Source organism: Mizuhopecten yessoensis, unplaced genomic scaffold, assembly GCF_002113885.1.
Source record: "Mizuhopecten yessoensis strain PY_sf001 unplaced genomic scaffold, ASM211388v2 scaffold6169, whole genome shotgun sequence".
NCBI lineage: Eukaryota > Metazoa > Mollusca > Bivalvia > Pectinida > Pectinidae > Mizuhopecten > Mizuhopecten yessoensis.
Genome location: NW_018406415.1, coordinates 1731436 through 1748466, shown reverse-complemented (window position 1 = coordinate 1748466; position 17031 = coordinate 1731436). Strand labels below are relative to the sequence as shown.

At 34.2% G+C, this 17031-nt stretch overlaps 2 protein-coding genes across 4 annotated transcripts; both read left to right on the top strand.

The window, feature by feature from the left end:
• The first annotated feature begins 1425 nt into the window (after window positions 1-1425).
• Window positions 1426-8268, top strand: LOC110451723 (peptidoglycan recognition protein 1-like). 2 transcript variants are annotated; one of them, XM_021499873.1, is made up of 4 exons: window positions 1426-1511; window positions 1855-1950; window positions 3590-3760; window positions 7045-8265. In XM_021499873.1, the coding sequence occupies exons 2-4, from the start codon at window positions 1932-1934 to the stop codon at window positions 7377-7379; spliced, it is 525 nt and encodes a 174-aa protein (XP_021355548.1). In that variant the 5' UTR covers window positions 1426-1511; window positions 1855-1931; the 3' UTR covers window positions 7380-8265. The 2 variants fall into 2 exon arrangements, with proteins under 2 accessions (XP_021355548.1, XP_021355549.1); XM_021499874.1 differs by having other exon boundaries at window positions 1471-1511; window positions 1888-1950; window positions 7045-8268.
• A 1298-nt stretch (window positions 8269-9566) lies between these two features.
• Window positions 9567-15957, top strand: LOC110451722 (peptidoglycan recognition protein 1-like). 2 transcript variants are annotated; one of them, XM_021499872.1, is made up of 4 exons: window positions 9567-9645; window positions 10551-10646; window positions 12087-12257; window positions 14943-15957. In XM_021499872.1, the coding sequence occupies exons 2-4, from the start codon at window positions 10628-10630 to the stop codon at window positions 15281-15283; spliced, it is 531 nt and encodes a 176-aa protein (XP_021355547.1). In that variant the 5' UTR covers window positions 9567-9645; window positions 10551-10627; the 3' UTR covers window positions 15284-15957. The 2 variants fall into 2 exon arrangements, with proteins under 2 accessions (XP_021355547.1, XP_021355546.1); XM_021499871.1 differs by lacking the exon at window positions 9567-9645 and adding an exon at window positions 10083-10207 and having other exon boundaries at window positions 14943-15956.
• Window positions 15958-17031: the final 1074 nt, after the last annotated feature.

Below are 17031 nucleotides of genomic sequence, written 5' to 3'. Positions count from 1 at the left end.
TATATCTCGGATCGATCTGCAAAAATACCCTTAAATTCATGTCGTATCATGATGGCATGAATAAAAATTTCTTTAACGACTTCTTCTTAATTACCAAAAGGGCTAGGATGATGATATTTAACCAGGAGTATGTTAGGATAAAGGGCAACCAAGTTGGTCAAAACGAATGGCATTGACTTATATTCAAGGGCACAGGGGTCAAATATGTTGAAAACATTTAAATAACTTCTTTTCAATAACCAAATTGCCTAGGGTGTTGAAATTTGGTGAGTAGCATGCCGGCTGGAATGAAAGGCTAACCAAATTCTTCAAATAAATGATCTTCACACTTATTTGAGGTCACAGGGGTCAAATATGTTAAAATCTTCTTCTTAATAACCATTAAGCTCAGGGTGATGATATCTGGCCAGGAGCATGCTAAGATGATGGGCTAGCAAGTTTGCGAAAATGAATGACCTTGACCTGTATTCAAGGTTATAGAGTCAAATATGTTTAAAATCTTTAAACGACTTGTTCTGAATAACCAAAAGGCCAAGGATAGTGATATCTGGTCAGTAGCATGCTATCAGAAGGGGCTACCAAGTTTGTTTAAAAGAAATACCATGACGTATATTCAAGGTCACATAGGTCAAAAAATGTTTAAAACATTTAAACAACTTCTTTTTAATAACCAATAGGCCCAGGATGATGATATTTAACTAGGAGCATGCTAGGCAGAAGGGCTTCCAAGTTTGTTCAAACGAATTATATTGACTTATATTCAAGGTCACAGGGGTCAAATATGTTTAAAACCTTATATCAACTTCTTCTGAATAAAATAAAAGATCCAGGGTAATGATGTTTGACCAGAGGCATGCTGGGATAGGAGGCTATAAACTCTGTCAAACTAAATGTCTTTGTTTTGGAGACTTTGAGTTAAGACACTGATATTTGTCCTGTAGCTTTATTTTAGTCTACTTTTAGAGTTACAATTGTTTTATCTGATGCGTATTTAAGAATATGTGACGTCATCAATTTACCTCTGGAAAGACTCAGAATGTATAATAATTCAGCGCTACAAGGAACAAGATATAGACACTATTTATAACAGGCGTATAGTTCCGACTGTTCTTCTCTTTCATGTATAGTGTACAGTGTACAACTCTTCTGTAACTTATAATATAGAAACAACCCCACCCTTAACTCCTTGTGTAGGTTCAAGAACATCTTGCATTCAACATAAACGTTTTCCTATCATAAAAAGAACATAAATGTGCAATCAAGTGCTGCTCTCCTTTTTAAAAATTCAGCTATATTAATACTTTTGGACATTTAAAGTTTAAATCTCTACAAAGTCTCGGTTGAAGTACAAAACAATCATAGATGACATAACAGGAAGCTTTTAATAGATATACAAACATGGGTCTGTCAAGTCTTTTTTGCAATGAACAGAAACGTATAATTATATTGGGAAAACCCCGGAAGTTATTTCAAGATTGTCCTAGGTGTATTTACATTGACAGGTCGATAAGGTAAATAGAATTGATAATTGAACATAATTTAATTTGTATAAAGCTTATTATATTTATATAAACGTAACATGTTCTATTTTTATTTTGAACTCATTCTTCATATTTTCATACATTTAATTATTTCCTGTGAAATTAAAGGTGTCGTATGAGGAAACATTTCGATGTCATTTTGTATTCGTTTATATTATTATCAATACCTATGTTATTTGGAGTATTTTATAACACCTGTGTACCTGTGTAATTGTCATCTTGTATCTACATTGTATTGACAGGTTAACACTGTGGTATATTTGTCGATATTGTACGTTGTAAAAATTTACATTCAATGTTGTTTCATCTACAGGTCGTCCAGGCCTGACATAATTAACGAATTCAGTTCGAAAACTACACGTACACATCTCCAGGCTCCGTTGACTAAACATGGCCTACAAAAGTACAGGTATATATATATATATATATAATATGAAGCAGTATATGTGTTAGTCCGAATTATTGAATTACATGAGTGTGAAAGTGACGATTTGTTTCTAAAATATCAGTTTGAAGAGCTACCCTGGCGCGGGTTGCTTATTTCCCGCATATTATAGAGGGCCGGAGTTCTGACGTTAATCGACAACAGGCCGATATATATAAAAAAAAAAGTCGATAAAACGTCCTAATAATTCGGACTATATATGTGTATATAACTACACTGATATTATGGCATGAGGTCAATTAACAGACTTTACTCATATGAAGTTATACAGACATAATGTGAATACATAGTACTTCTGTAGTTCAAAGTACATGACGGTCATGGTGATGTAAAGGTCATGTGTGTTACACATATATAACACAAGCGATCACATTGAAGCCTCGTTGAACTTATCATCACCATTAACAACTCAAGTAGCAAGATAGTGAATTGACAGTCTGAAAAACTGCATCCGTGTTAAAAATAAAATAAATTATGTCCCTTTAAACACTGAATGAACGGATCAGTGGTGACACAACTATATACTTGCTGGCTGAATTAATTAGCAAGGTTCGTCTTTACAGTTGCTTACTTAGAGCAAGGCAAAACTAAAATCCGGTTGTTTTTCGGCAATATTTTTTTATCTGGATGAATAAAACAATCTTCTAGTTGTTTTCAGGAAACAAAGCAGTTCTTTACTGTCATCAATGCCACCAGTAAACTCGAATTTAACGATAGATAACAATTAGCCTACGTTCGTCGTTATAGAAACATTTCAGTCAATCATATGTCACACTGCTGACATCGTGTATTTGATCAAATACATTTATTGTACTTTCATGCCACCTATGAACTTACAATATACATTCTGTCATAATTTTACCTGTCCCGTTCCGCCGCATAAAAATCGGTTGGGCCTTGTACAGTTTACAACACATCAAGATGGTATTTGGCTTCATATTATATGTACTAAGATTCTCTCTTTCTAATATTTTGTACCGTTTCTGCTTAACTTAGCCCATTTCAAGCCAAATAACAAGAAAACAATAAGTGTGCTTTAATTGCAGCATATCAGTTTGAATACATCTCTAACGAATCCTATAATAACCTGAGCTTAATATTCAACACCAGATTATTATGTAGAGGTTTCCAAACGAATGATTGCTGCTTAATATGCTGATATAACTCGAGTAAGTTCATTTTTAAATTGTAGAGAGACAGGATGATTATCGAATGTATATTTAAAATTTCCAACAGTAGTTAGATAAACACTATAATCACTCATCACGAGTTTGGGTGTCCACTTTTCCCAAAAAAACGTTCTTATAAAATGTATATTACGAAAACGAAAACTATATGTTCCCTTAGAAATATAGTATTCCTCTCTCAGATTGGAGAACCTATGCCGTCACAATGGAAGATGCCAGCGCAAGGCATTGTTACTTGACTTCAAAATTAAAAGTTTGACCAATGTAAACGTAAAGGATATTACCTACTACTGAATGTGTATTGTTGCTACTTATTTCATAATAAAAAGTGGACCATTCAACTCTTATGATTGATCGTTCTCCTGATCAAAGCTTGTTTAATAGCAGCTAAGTTAATTTGATTTTGTTTCCTTCAGATATTGTGTCCAGGGCACAATGGAGAGCAAGGGATACAAAAGGGTCAGACGCTATGAAGACTCCCGTGAAAATTGTTTTCATTCATCACACAGCCGGAAAACATACTACGACACGACAGGAGGGTAGTGAAACTGTCCGAGGGATTCAGAATTTCCATATGAATGAACGAAGTAAGACTCTTTTTTTTTTACAAATAAGCGAATAGTATTGTGTAAATTTAGAACTTGTAATCATAAACTGATAGTTGAAACTGGAAAATGGAATAAAGTTGAGTACTAAAACAGCATATGTTCATATTGTATTAATTAGACATTGGTGACACGAGTTTCACTACTTGTTAAAATGTCCATTTCTGTCTACAGAAGGGAAGGTTTATTTACATAAATAATATTGGGCCATACTTAATATTGTTAAGTTCTTAGAACTAATGAATACAAACAATGTTTAAATTTTAAGAAATGTATGCAAATTTAGTATTGTTTTGGTTAAATACGTATAAAGAGTTGTCCTCCATATATTTATTACATTTCATATTGTATACTGGTGGTAGTGTTTTATCTGTATATTTATAATTTTGTAACGAGAAATAGAGTTGAAAGTTAAAATAAAACGTAGGAAGATTTTAGTAACAGTTTATTTTTCGTCCTCAGTAATAACGGCGAAATATTACAAATCATACTACTCATATACATTTCACACCTGAGGGGTGACAGTAGCATTGTGCTTATATGAATTTAACCAGGCAATGACGAATCTTTAACAAACAAACAAACAAAAAATAGTTCCTGCTATGCATTTCTGTGGTGATTAAATACAACAAAAACACGGAAATATTAACACAATAGTGATCACAATCAAAAATTCTCCTTGCCTGTTTTATGTTTTCGCCCTTTATATGAACGGGTCTTTACAAAAGTGGAATTTGTACTTCCATCAAAAGTATTTGTTAAATATGAAAATATATAATGTGTGAACGTAATGTTTAAACTTTAAAATCTTATCTTTAATTTTTGAAAAGAATTGCAAAAGTTTTGTTTTATGAAGCTAAATCAGGTGACGAAATATTTGCAAAAAATCTGCCCGAAAGATGCATTGTTCTTATATCCTTTATACACGTCTTATAAAGATACTTATATATAAATGATTATTAGATGTAGCAATAAAAGTATTGTCGAACAAACATTAACATGCTGTCCCAAAATTAGTTGTTGCTGTTGTTACTTATATACTTTATTTGCATAGAAGATTAAAAAACATTTTTTTCCATGAAATACTAATACTTGGTATGGCATCAGATAAACATGATCTTATGAACTATACAACACATGTAGGACAGTGTTCGAGTAGGATGTATACGTACATTATATATATATACCACTATTATCTATATATTCTTAACAAATATGATGTTTTAAAATCTCACCAACAAAAAAAATGAATATATCATTATAATGTTAAGAATATGCTTAAAGTATACTTAAAGTAGTTTTAGAAAAAGACAGTTGTATTACTTAGACAATTATGCCAATCTATTCTGTAAAACACCGGCTGGCTTGTAGGACAATCTGGGGCCGTATTCATGAACCCGTTCTCTTGCTCAAACACGGGTTCTGTGCTCAAGCCCATCTTCTTGTTCAGGTGATCAATTAAGAAAAAACACCTATTTTGGAAAGGATTTTTTTTTAAAAAATAAGAGACTTCAAACCGAAAATGGTGTTGAATGGTTGCACATGACATTTTGGCCCATATCACAGGATTTAAATGCGTTCAGAAAAAAATAGCTTTGAGCACAGAATCCATGCTTGAGGTAGCAGTACAGTAGCTTACGGTGGCCATTGGTGATATTTTTGTACAATGAATAACCCCTGTAATATTACATGTATCAAAAGTTGAATAAAGATCAGCTCTAAAATTGGCATATACATGATGAATTGGACTATGTGAGCTTCACATTAAAACAAAATCGAATTTGGCTTGAGACTACAATTTTGGCCATTTACGAATCTGTCTACACAACAAAAGCTAGCTTTTCATGTAGTCTATTTTTGTACTCAGCACATGTGTAAATATTGTGAAAAATCTAGTTTGACGACCTATGCTAAAACGTGAGTATCTGTGACCGAGTAGGTGATATTTAACTAAAGACAGGTTTTAAGAAAAATAATACTACTTGCGTGGGTCAAATTTTGGGTTAAAAATCATGTTTTTATTTTTATTTTTTTGTCGTTTTTTGATGTGGTAACCATGGTTTTCACAAGTCCCAAATATGGGGAAATCACTTTTTGAAAAAATATTCATTCTTCTAAAAAAAACACGTCAAAATGTAGTTTATAAATAAATATATATATATTTAGGTGTGTTGTGCAGGATGAATCCGCTATCCATGTTTATCCGAGACATACTCTTTATTTTTAGGGTCAAGCCATTTCTACCTGAGGATGATAAGGGTATCATGATACGGGTCAAGGATTTTAGTACAATTAAATTAACGAGTACAGATACCTTGAATAGTTTGTTGTTAGGCTAACTAATGAACTTGCTACATCTGCCTTTTCGAGTAAGAGACCGAAATTATAACTAATCAATCGGAAGCCACTATTCTATCAAACTGTGGACCACACGAAATGACATTATAAAATTCAGATTATCCTGACAAACTGAGAAAAATTCCTGTCTACAATTGAAATTCATTCGAATGCTTTTTCTCTTGCGGAAACGAATCATACGAATTTTATTTAGTAGGTGAATCTAGCAGATATGTAACGCAAATATCAATGCACTGTACATGTGCATTAATGTCAGCTGAACTTGCTTCAAATGAACCATCATACTAAAGATATTTTTGGGAGGTTATTTGTCAAACGGAAATATGATCTGTTTCCTAGTAATACTAACTGAAGAATTATATTCAATTACACGTGTGGGCGGAGTAATGTCATTTTTCTGCGAACTCATGTTTGACAAATTGTGTGACGACATCAACAGCAGACGTGGGCGGGGTTAATCAAGGCTTTTACATACCCTATACCTCCTTTATTAAACTGATCAAACGTTGAACAAGTTTTAAACATGAAATTATGTATCTTTTGATCAGACTTTTTTATCAAATAATAATGACGTTTTCACAGAAATAACATTGTAAATGTAAAGAATAATTTTCTATTTTGGTCAGGTGATGAGGTCATAACGTCGGTGTTCACGAGTAAATTTACCCTTATCTGCCTAAAATAGAAACATTAATCCTGTAATCACCGGCAGACAGTACGTCAATAAAGGTATCCAGTAGTTATGTTGCTACGGTGACAAAAGAACGTATTTCGAAATAAATATCAACTGATAAACTTAATTGGATTTTTTTTAAAAGAAATGTATTTTGGTAGTTTTGCAGACTATCCTTAATGTCTCTTTAAATGCGCACGCTTTCATTAACAGATTCATAATTTCTTTTCCACAGAATGGGCCGATGTAGGCTATAACTTCCTGGTTGGTGAGGGCGGTCACGTGTTTGAGGCAAGAGGCTGGGACAGAGTCGGAGCTCATACTAAGGGCTGGAACGCCGTCTCAGTTGCTTTCTCCATCATGGGGAACTTCGATGAGTCACATCCGGATCCACGGGCTCTTAAAGCAGTGCTAGGAATGATTCAGCTTGGCATTGAAATGGGGAAAATTTCTCAGGACTATAAGTTGTATGGACACCGTGATGTCGGTGCAACAGCTTGCCCAGGCAAAAACCTTTATAAAATTATCCAAACATGGGACCATTTTTCGAAAGAAAAACCAACCAAATGAACCCTGATTGACATCACGATCTGTCGTATTTTCTTTCCACGCTTCTCTGACGTAAACGCATTACGTCATGATCTGGATTAACATGTTATTACATACTGCTTGAGCATAATAACCTTTCTGCAAGGAATGTGTTGTTCTATTTCCATTAAGTTGTTAAATGTAATTAAAACATCTAACTTACAATCTCTTTGAATCACCGTCACAATCTTATAACAATGAAAAATGTAGTTAATTAATATTTGCCGTATCAATTAATACATTAAAAAACAAAACAATAACAAAAGAACAACAGAAATGAGGTTGTGTTTCTGCTATACAGTCGGACACAAGGCCAATGACGTCATTGTGAATTGCTATACGTCACAGTCTATAATATTTTTTTACTAAATGTGTACGAAGAGGAAATTTTGACCAATAAGATACGAATGTTTGTTGAACGAAGGAATGATTAAAATTGAGTTATTTTTCTGGGGTTTTTTTTGTGAGTTCTTGTTTTACGTCGATATGGGTTATTTCAATATGGCAATGTGACTTAATTTCAGAAAAAAATGTTGTCACAAAGGCATTTTTACTCTATCGTCCTTCGATTGAATACGAAATATAGTTACTCCTGTCTCTATTTAGAGCCGTATCTTAAAAATCCCTGAGCTGAATTTAGGTTCGTTCAACCCTTAGCAATGCACAATCCGGATGTTTGGTTATTTGACGGGAATCTTAGATTATTTTATGATATTGTACAATAACAACAACGGCGACATAGTGATGTGTTATATACATCAATAGGCATGTTTATTGCAGCTTTTGTCGACGTCAAATGTATTAAATCCTATACAAACAAATAAAACATAATTATGATTCAACATAAAATTAATCTTTTTGGTAGTTAGTTTGTATCTTAACACGGAAATATTTATGATTATATGCAAAGTCACCATCGCAAACCAGCACCACAGTAAACTCCATCTAAATGGGATATTAAATGTCCGAGAGTGTCACTAGGAAAAGTCATAGTTCAATAGCACGCTATATATATCACTTGAAGAGTTACGTGATGACGTTAGCTTTTACGTCACCAATTCGCTCCCATTCCGAAACCGCCCCACCTATTAATCAATTGTCTGGCTATTTACATCATTGTTGAACCGGCTCCGCCTCCTCGGTTTCCTCTTTGTAAACGCATCTGGTTGTTGAAGGCACATCCGCCATTTTGTACGTTGGGAAAGGGAGTCGATGGATACACGCAGACTGCCGTCATAACTTCGTTGATTTGGCTCATTACCTTTGGTGTGTGTCCGTTCCAATTCCTATTCAAAGTGCCACAACGGCGTCGTCGCAGGTACCGTCTGCACGCACAACATCATAACTATAACTACACACATGCATTCTGCATATTACAGATCACGTCTCCTTTTCAGGAGGTCACCTCCGCTAACTTACATCCCCGTTTCTTGAGATTTGGTAAGATTATTGTATGGTTCTAATATGTAGGCACAAAATATAAAGTATCATTGACATATAGTAAACAGGTTCATAACAAGGTCGCCATGACCTACTTATCAACTTTGTGCTAGTCTTGTCGGTCATTTTTGTTATTTGTAGTTTTATTGTTACACAATACATCCAAATTATGAAGCAAGCTTGCAACAAAAACATGTGGTGTTGTAAAATATATGCCATTTGGTCCCCCGCTTTACCCCCTAATTTCCCCGGAATAGACTGCAAGCTGACTTTATTTTCATGTCATAGCATAACGGAATTATCCCAAGGTATAAAACTATCGGTGAAAGCCACCAGAATGCCTAAATTGACACCCTTCCTTTCCTACAAATACATATAGTATCCATTGCCTGCTCATGTTTACTTTTGTTGTAATGTTTCTCTGTCAGTTTGAGAGTCACTAAATACCACAATAACATATGCTATTGTTACTAAATGTAAAATACAAAATACAAAAACACAATACAGAATATATGGGATGACCTCATTCTCAAATTATATTAAATAACGTCAACATATTTCATTAACAGTTCTAAAAAAAACACTGCCTGAAACAGACCGCAAAAAAACAATATTTAAACATATTTTTTGTAGCTGACAAATTGCAGCAAGAGCGTTTTGCGATCTTTTTCCTTGTTGTGATATTATGTACTCTTAACCTAAATTGATCTTCCGGGTTCATCCCTCTCCCACTTATTCACTTGGTAAAACAGCAATCATAATTTTGGGTAAAGCTTTGAGGTTATTGTAACCAGAAAAGGTAGCAGAGGTACGTGTGTCAATTATTTTAAATTATTGCTTTTGTAAACTATTTGTTCATTTCCAAACAGACTATGTCTAATGCGTGTTTAAAAAGATGTGACGTCATCAACTTACTTCTGGGAAGTCCCCGAATGAATAATAATTCAGCGCTTCAAGGAGCAAAATGTATGCACTATTTATGACAGATGACAAATGTAGGCGTATAGATTCTTCTAAGACATAGTGTACATTGTTTAACTCAGATATAACTTCAAATATAGAAATAACCCCACGCCACCCCATTTTGTATGTTTAAGAACATATTGACTGTCAACATGAACCTTTTCCTAACATAAAACGAACATAAATGTGCAATCAAGTGCCGTTTGAAATATTCAGATATATCAATAACGTTTGGACATTTAAAATTTAAATCTCTACAAAGTCTTGGTTAAAGTACAAAGATACAAAATAACCTGGGTCTGCTAAGTCTATTTTGCATTTGAACAGAGGCGTATATTTATATTGGGAAAAACCCGGTAGTAATTTCATGATAATCCGAGGTGTATTTAGATTGACGAGTCGATAAGGTAAGTAGCATTGATAATTGAATATAATTTAATGTGTATTAAGCTTATCACATTAATATGAACGTAACATGCTATAATTTGATTTGAACTCATTTTTCATATTTTCATACATTTAATTATTTCCTGAGAATTTAAAGGTGTCGTATGAGGTAATATTTTGGTGTCATTTTGTATTCGTTTATATTATTATCAATACCTATGTTATTTGGAGTATTTTATAACACCTGTGTACCTGTGTAATTGTCATCTTTTATCTACATTGTATTGACAGGTTAACACTATGATATATTAGTCGACATTTTACGTTGTAACAGTATACACTTTATGTTGTTTCATTTCACAGGTCGTCCGGGCCGGACATAATTCACGAATTCAGTTCGAAAACTACACGTACACATCTCCACGCTCCGTTGACTAAACATGGCCTACACAAGTACAGGTATGTATATATACAATATGAAGAAGTATATGTGTATACTAACGCACTGATGTTACGACTTGAGGTCAATTAATACACTTAACTCATATGGGTTCATATACACCCATAATGTGTATACATAGTACTTATGTAGTTCAAAGTACTTGACGGTCATGGTGGTGTAAAGGTCATGTGTGTTACACATATATAACACACGCGATCACATTGAAGCCTCGTTGAAAATAAAAACGAATATGTCCCTTTAAACACTGAATGGACGAATCAGTGGTGACACAACTGTATACTTGCTGGCTGAGTCAATTAGCAAGGTTCGACGGTACAGTCGGTTACTTCGAGCACAGCAAAACCGATTGTATGTTGGCAACATTTTTATCTGGATGAATAAAAATAGTCTCGAGTTATTTTAAGGAAACAAAGCAGTTCTTAACTGTCACCAATGCCACCAGTAAACTCAAAGTTAATGGACAAGTTCCGAAATGATAGACTCCACCGTTTATATTTAGCATTAGCGCGTTGTAAAACAAACATTGCAGTCAATCATATGTCACGTTGCTGACATTGTGGATTTGATAAACTAAATATATTGTATTATCATTTCACCTGTGGACTTAAATATAATTTTATAAATTTTATCACAAGTTTACATTAACTCATATATGTGCAAGTACACCTGTCCCGTCTCGCCGCATTGAAATCGGTTGGACCCTGTACAGGTTACACCTCGTAAAGGTGGTATCTGGGTGCATATAACACGCACGGGGATTCTCTCCTTCTAATATTTTGTACCGTTTCTGCTTAACTTCGCCCATTTCAGGTCATAAAACAAGAAAACTATTACTATACTGAAATTGCCGCAAATCAATTTAAAAACATACGTAACAAATCCTATAATAACATGAGCTTAATATTCGACACCAAATTAATATGTAGAGGTTTCCTAATGACTGCTGGCTGGTCATCATGCTTATATAACTCAGGTATTTTCGTTTTAAAATATTAGAAAGACAGGAATATTATCAAATATATTTTTAATTTTTCAACAGTAGTTAGATAACACTTGTATCACTCATCACAAGTTTGAGGGTATTTATTTTTCTAAATACCGTTCTGATTATCATTATTAAGAAAACTATATGTTCCCTTAGAAATACATTATTCCTCTCTCAGATTGGGTAAGCTACATGTATATAATGTCACAATGGAAGATGCCAGGGCAAAACATTGGTACCTGACGTCAAAATTATAAGTTTGACTAATGAAAACGTAGAGGATATTACCAACTAGTGAATAATTAAATCCTCCAACTCTAAGTCCTAAAGGGGTAGTGGAAGTAAATGTGTTTAGTTGTTACATATTTCATAATAGAATATCGACTATACCACTTTTATGATTGATCGTTCTCCTGATCAAAACGTGTTAACTTGATTCTGTTTCCTTCAGATATTGTGGCCAGGGCACAATGGAAAGCAATGGATACAAAAGGGTCAGACGCTATGAAGACTCCCGTGAAAATTGTTTTCGTTCATCACACAGCCGGAAAACATACCACGACACAACAGGAGGGTAGTGAAACCGTCCGAGCGATTCAGAATTTCCACATGGATGATCGAAGTAAGATTAATATTTTTTGTAAGAAAATATTAGTTAAAGTTTTAGTTTCGTCCGTAGTATTGAAGGCGAATAAACTTCTCGCCGACGAAATTATTACAAAACATAAAACACGTATTGAGTCCGACCCTGAGGAGTGACACTAGCATTGTGTTTATAGGGATTTTACCAGTGACTGAGGAATATGTTGGGATTTTTTCATAAAATATACAAAATGCCCTGCTATACAGTATTGCTTGATGAACACGTAAATATTTACACTATGGTTATCACAATAGAAAATTCGTTATGCCTGTATTATGTCGTCAACGCTTCGTCCTTTATGTGAACAGGTCTTTACAAAAGTGGAATTTGTACTACTATCAAAAGTAATTGTTAAATATGAAATAGTTTAATGTGTGTCCGTAATGTATACACTTAACATCAAATCTTATCTTAAATATTTATAAATTTGCAAAAGTTTAGTTTTATGAAGCTGAATCTAGTGACGGAATATTTGCAAAAAATATCTGCCCGAAAGATACATTGTTTCTTGTAATTTTATGCACGTCGTATCAATATACTAATAAATAAATAATTACAAGATGCAGCAAAATATAATCACAGTGAATAAACATTAACATCCGGTCCTGAAATTAGTTGCTGTCATTGTTACTAATACACTGTATTTGCATACAGGATTAAACACATTCTTTCCATAACATACTAATATTTGGTATGTACATCATTAGATAAACATGATCTTATGAACTATAACACACATGTAGGACAGTGTTCTATAGGGATTTTAACGTACATCCTATATACACCTCTATTATCTATAGAAAAATAAATAATATGAACTTCTTAACAAATTTGATGTTTTGAAATCTGATCTCGAATGCAAAAAATTAATATATCATTATAATGTTTAGAATAGGCATATCAATCCAAAATGTAACTTGAACGTTGCTGGTTACTAAAGCCTCAATGATTCAACCACTGTTGTTCTCAGCTAAATTAATTTTAGAATAAGACAGTTGTATTACTTGGACAATTATGCAAATCTATTCTGTAAAACACCGGCTGGCTTGTCGGACAATCTGGGCCCGTATTCGTGAAACCGTTCTCTTGCTCAAACTTCGGTTCTGTGCTCATGCCCGTTTTCTTGTTCCGGTGATCAATTAAGAAAAAACACATATTTTGGTTAGGATTTGAAGAGACTTCGAACCGAAAATGGTTTTGAATGGTTGCACATGACGTGTTGGCCCGTATCACAGGATTCAATTGCGTTCAGAAAATAAAAATGGTTTGAGCACAGAATCCATGCTTGAGCATGAGAACGGTTTCATAAATACGGGCTAAGGATTTTGGTGCAAGTATAACTAAACTAGCGAGTACAGATACCTTGAATAGCTTGTTGTTGGGCTAACAGTAACGAATTTGCTACATCTGCCTTCAGAGTAAGAGACAGAAAGTATAGCTAATCAATCAGAAGCCACTATTCTATCAAACTGTGGACAAAACAAAATGACATTATAAAGTTCAGATTATCCTGAAAAACAGAAAAAAACATCCTGTCTACAACTGAAAATCTTTCGAATGCTTTTGCTCTTGCCGAAATAATCCATACGAATTTTATTTGGTAGGTGTATCTAACACGTATGCAACGCAAGTATCAATGCACTGTACATGTACATTAATGTCAGCTGAACAAACTTCAAAGGAACCTTCTCCATAACACAGATATTTTTGGGAGCTTATTTGTCAAAAGGACTTAAAATCTGTACCCTAGTTATACTTACTGAAGAATGGTATTACAGTAAGAAAATCCACACCTCGCACACGTTTGTCTTGACTCAGGAACAGAATAACGTGTTTTTTTAACTAACAGACAAATTGATAAATTAGGGTTATCACTTCATATAACTTTTCCATAGACCGTGACAATTTTCCATGACGTCGACAAAATCTCTGCGAACAAATGCGTTTAAAATTGTGTGACGTCAACAACAGTAGGCGTGGGCGGGGTTCAGCAACGTTTTACATACTTCTAGGGCCCAGTTGTTCAAAAGATGAATAGCTTAATCACTGTTTAACGACAATTTTCAACCTTTAATAATTTCGTCAATATACAACGTAAACGCTTCGAAATTTACACATACAATAACTCTATTAAATACTTGAGATCTGGAAAGTCTTAACTCAGTTGATGGTTATATTTCAAAGTAATACAAAAATTGAAATTTGCGCTAATCACTGTTTAAGCTAATCACCCTTTGAACAACTGGGCCCAGACCTCCTTTATTAAACAGATCAAACGTTGAAAATGTTTTAAACGGGAAATTGTGTATCTTTTGATCACACTTTTTATCAAATAATTTTGACGTTTTCACAGAAATAAAGATTGTAAATATAAAAAAAGTAGTTTTCTATTTTGGTTAGGTTATGAGGTCATAACGCAGGTTATCACGAGTAAATTTATCCTTTCTACTTAAAATAAAAACATTAATCCTTTAATCACCGACAGACAGTACGTCTATGCAGGTATCACGTATTTATTTTACTACATTGTCAAAAGAAAGTATTAAACTTTATTTGAAAATGTTCTATAAAAAATATTTTTTTGGTTTTATTTTGTAAGCTTCGCCCAATGTCTCGTTAAATACGCACGGTTTACTAAACAGATTTCTAATTTCATTTCCACAGAATGGGATGATATAGGCTATAACTTCCTGGTTGGTGAGGGCGGTCACGTCTTTGAGGCAAGAGGTTGGGACAGAGTCGGAGCTCATACTAAGGGCTGGAACGGCGTCTCGGTTGCTTTCTCCATCATGGGGAACTTCGAAGAAGACGAGTCGCATCCGGATATACGGGCTCTAAAAGCAGTGCTAGGAATGATTCAGCTTGGCATTGAGATGGGCAAAATTTCTCAGGACTATAAACTGTACGGACACCGTGATGTCGGTGCAACAGCTTGCCCAGGCAAAAACCTTTATAAAGTTATCCAAACATGGGACCATTATTCACAAGAAAAACCAACCAAATAAGCCCTAATACATATCACGATCTGTCGTATTTTCTCCCCACGCTTCTCTGACGTAAACGCATCACGTCATGATCTGGATTAATATGTTTATTTAACATATACTGCTTACATGCAATTACTTTACTGTGTTGTTCTATTTCCATTTTGTTGTTTAATGTATTAAAACAGGCTACTTGCAATCACTTTGAATTTGCTGTTATAAATATGAACATGACGTGTTTTTCTGTTACAAGCTGATAGTAATGAAAACTAAATTTCATGTTATTCGTCGTAAAAACCTAATAAATTTCACAAATCAAACAGGTAAACAGAACAACAGAAATTAGCCTGTGCTTCTGGATTATATACTCTGTTATATTGTTCAGTCGGACAAACGGTCAATGACGTCATTGTGAATTGTCTTACGCCACAGTCTATACTAATTTAAACAGTCCATCGGCATTTAAGGTCGATACATTTACAATATCCACTGTTTCTGAATCGATAACCTAAGTGTGGGCAAGTCTGTTTATTTCTCAATAACTTGAGTGTAGAGCGTGAACGCGTATGGATATATGTAAATATTGGCAGACTTCTTTCCGCAAACCTCGTGTCAATGTTTACAAACAAACGCTAGCATTTAGAGTACCGTGCGTTCGAGACACCAAAATAAAAACATTTCATTTTATTTTTTGTTGTGTTTATTATTTCTCTAATTAAGATGCTTTAGTCAGCTAGTGGCAGAAGCTACAGTCGCGATTGTTTGTCGGTACAAAAACGCTCCATCAGCTCCACTCTCTCATCTATGAGTGTCGGCCGCCATGACACAGAAACGATGGCTATTGTTCCTGGAAATGTAGGGCAAATTTCTCGTCTCCCAAAAGTCACTCGGCCGACAAACGATTTATCCACATCATACATGTCATCTGTACAAACCTCTGGTATGCTTACAAGCAGCAATTTCAATAACTGCACATTCAATTTCCACCAGGCCTAGGCTAGTCACTATTGCTAGACGACATGGTAGCACTCTCTATTTCCCGCCTTTGTGCGCATCACTTTCAAACGATTGATGTACGCGGTCATTAGTATTTTCTACTTAGTATTTTGCCCCAATTCCATACAAATATAAAATTATTTATCCCATTAGCTTCTAATACAATTATGAAGATATTGTATAAAAAAAAATATGGATATTTTATGTGAATAAACATAATGAAATGGAGGAACTATTTCCTTTTGTTGTCAATGGCTGTTGCGCATGGATTAACAATGACGTCAAAATAGTTTTGAACGCAGATTACACAAGGTAAATGCTTGTATCCGACTCTTTTAATGGTGTTATTGTCATAAGAAAATATTGTAAATATAAGGATTTAACTTTTACTTTGTTCAGTTTATGAGATAATAAATCCAATGGAGCAGTCGGTAAATTTTTCGTAAACGCACAATTTACCTCGTGCTCCATTGGATTTATTATCTCTTAAACAAAACAAAATAAAAGGTTAATCCTTAGATGCCTGTTTTTCATTTCCGGTCGGCATGACTTTATAGGTTTTTTAAACTAATTGTGTAGGCTGAGGAAAATTCGACCATTTAGATGTGAGTGTTTGTTAAACGAAGGGATGATTAAAATTAAGTTACGTATCTGTCTTTTTGAGTTTCTGTTTTACGTCTTTACAATTTGGGTGATTTCAGAATGGCAACGTTATTTAAGTTCACAGAATTTTTTAGCACATAGAAATGTCCAGCGACTTGCAACGTATTTCA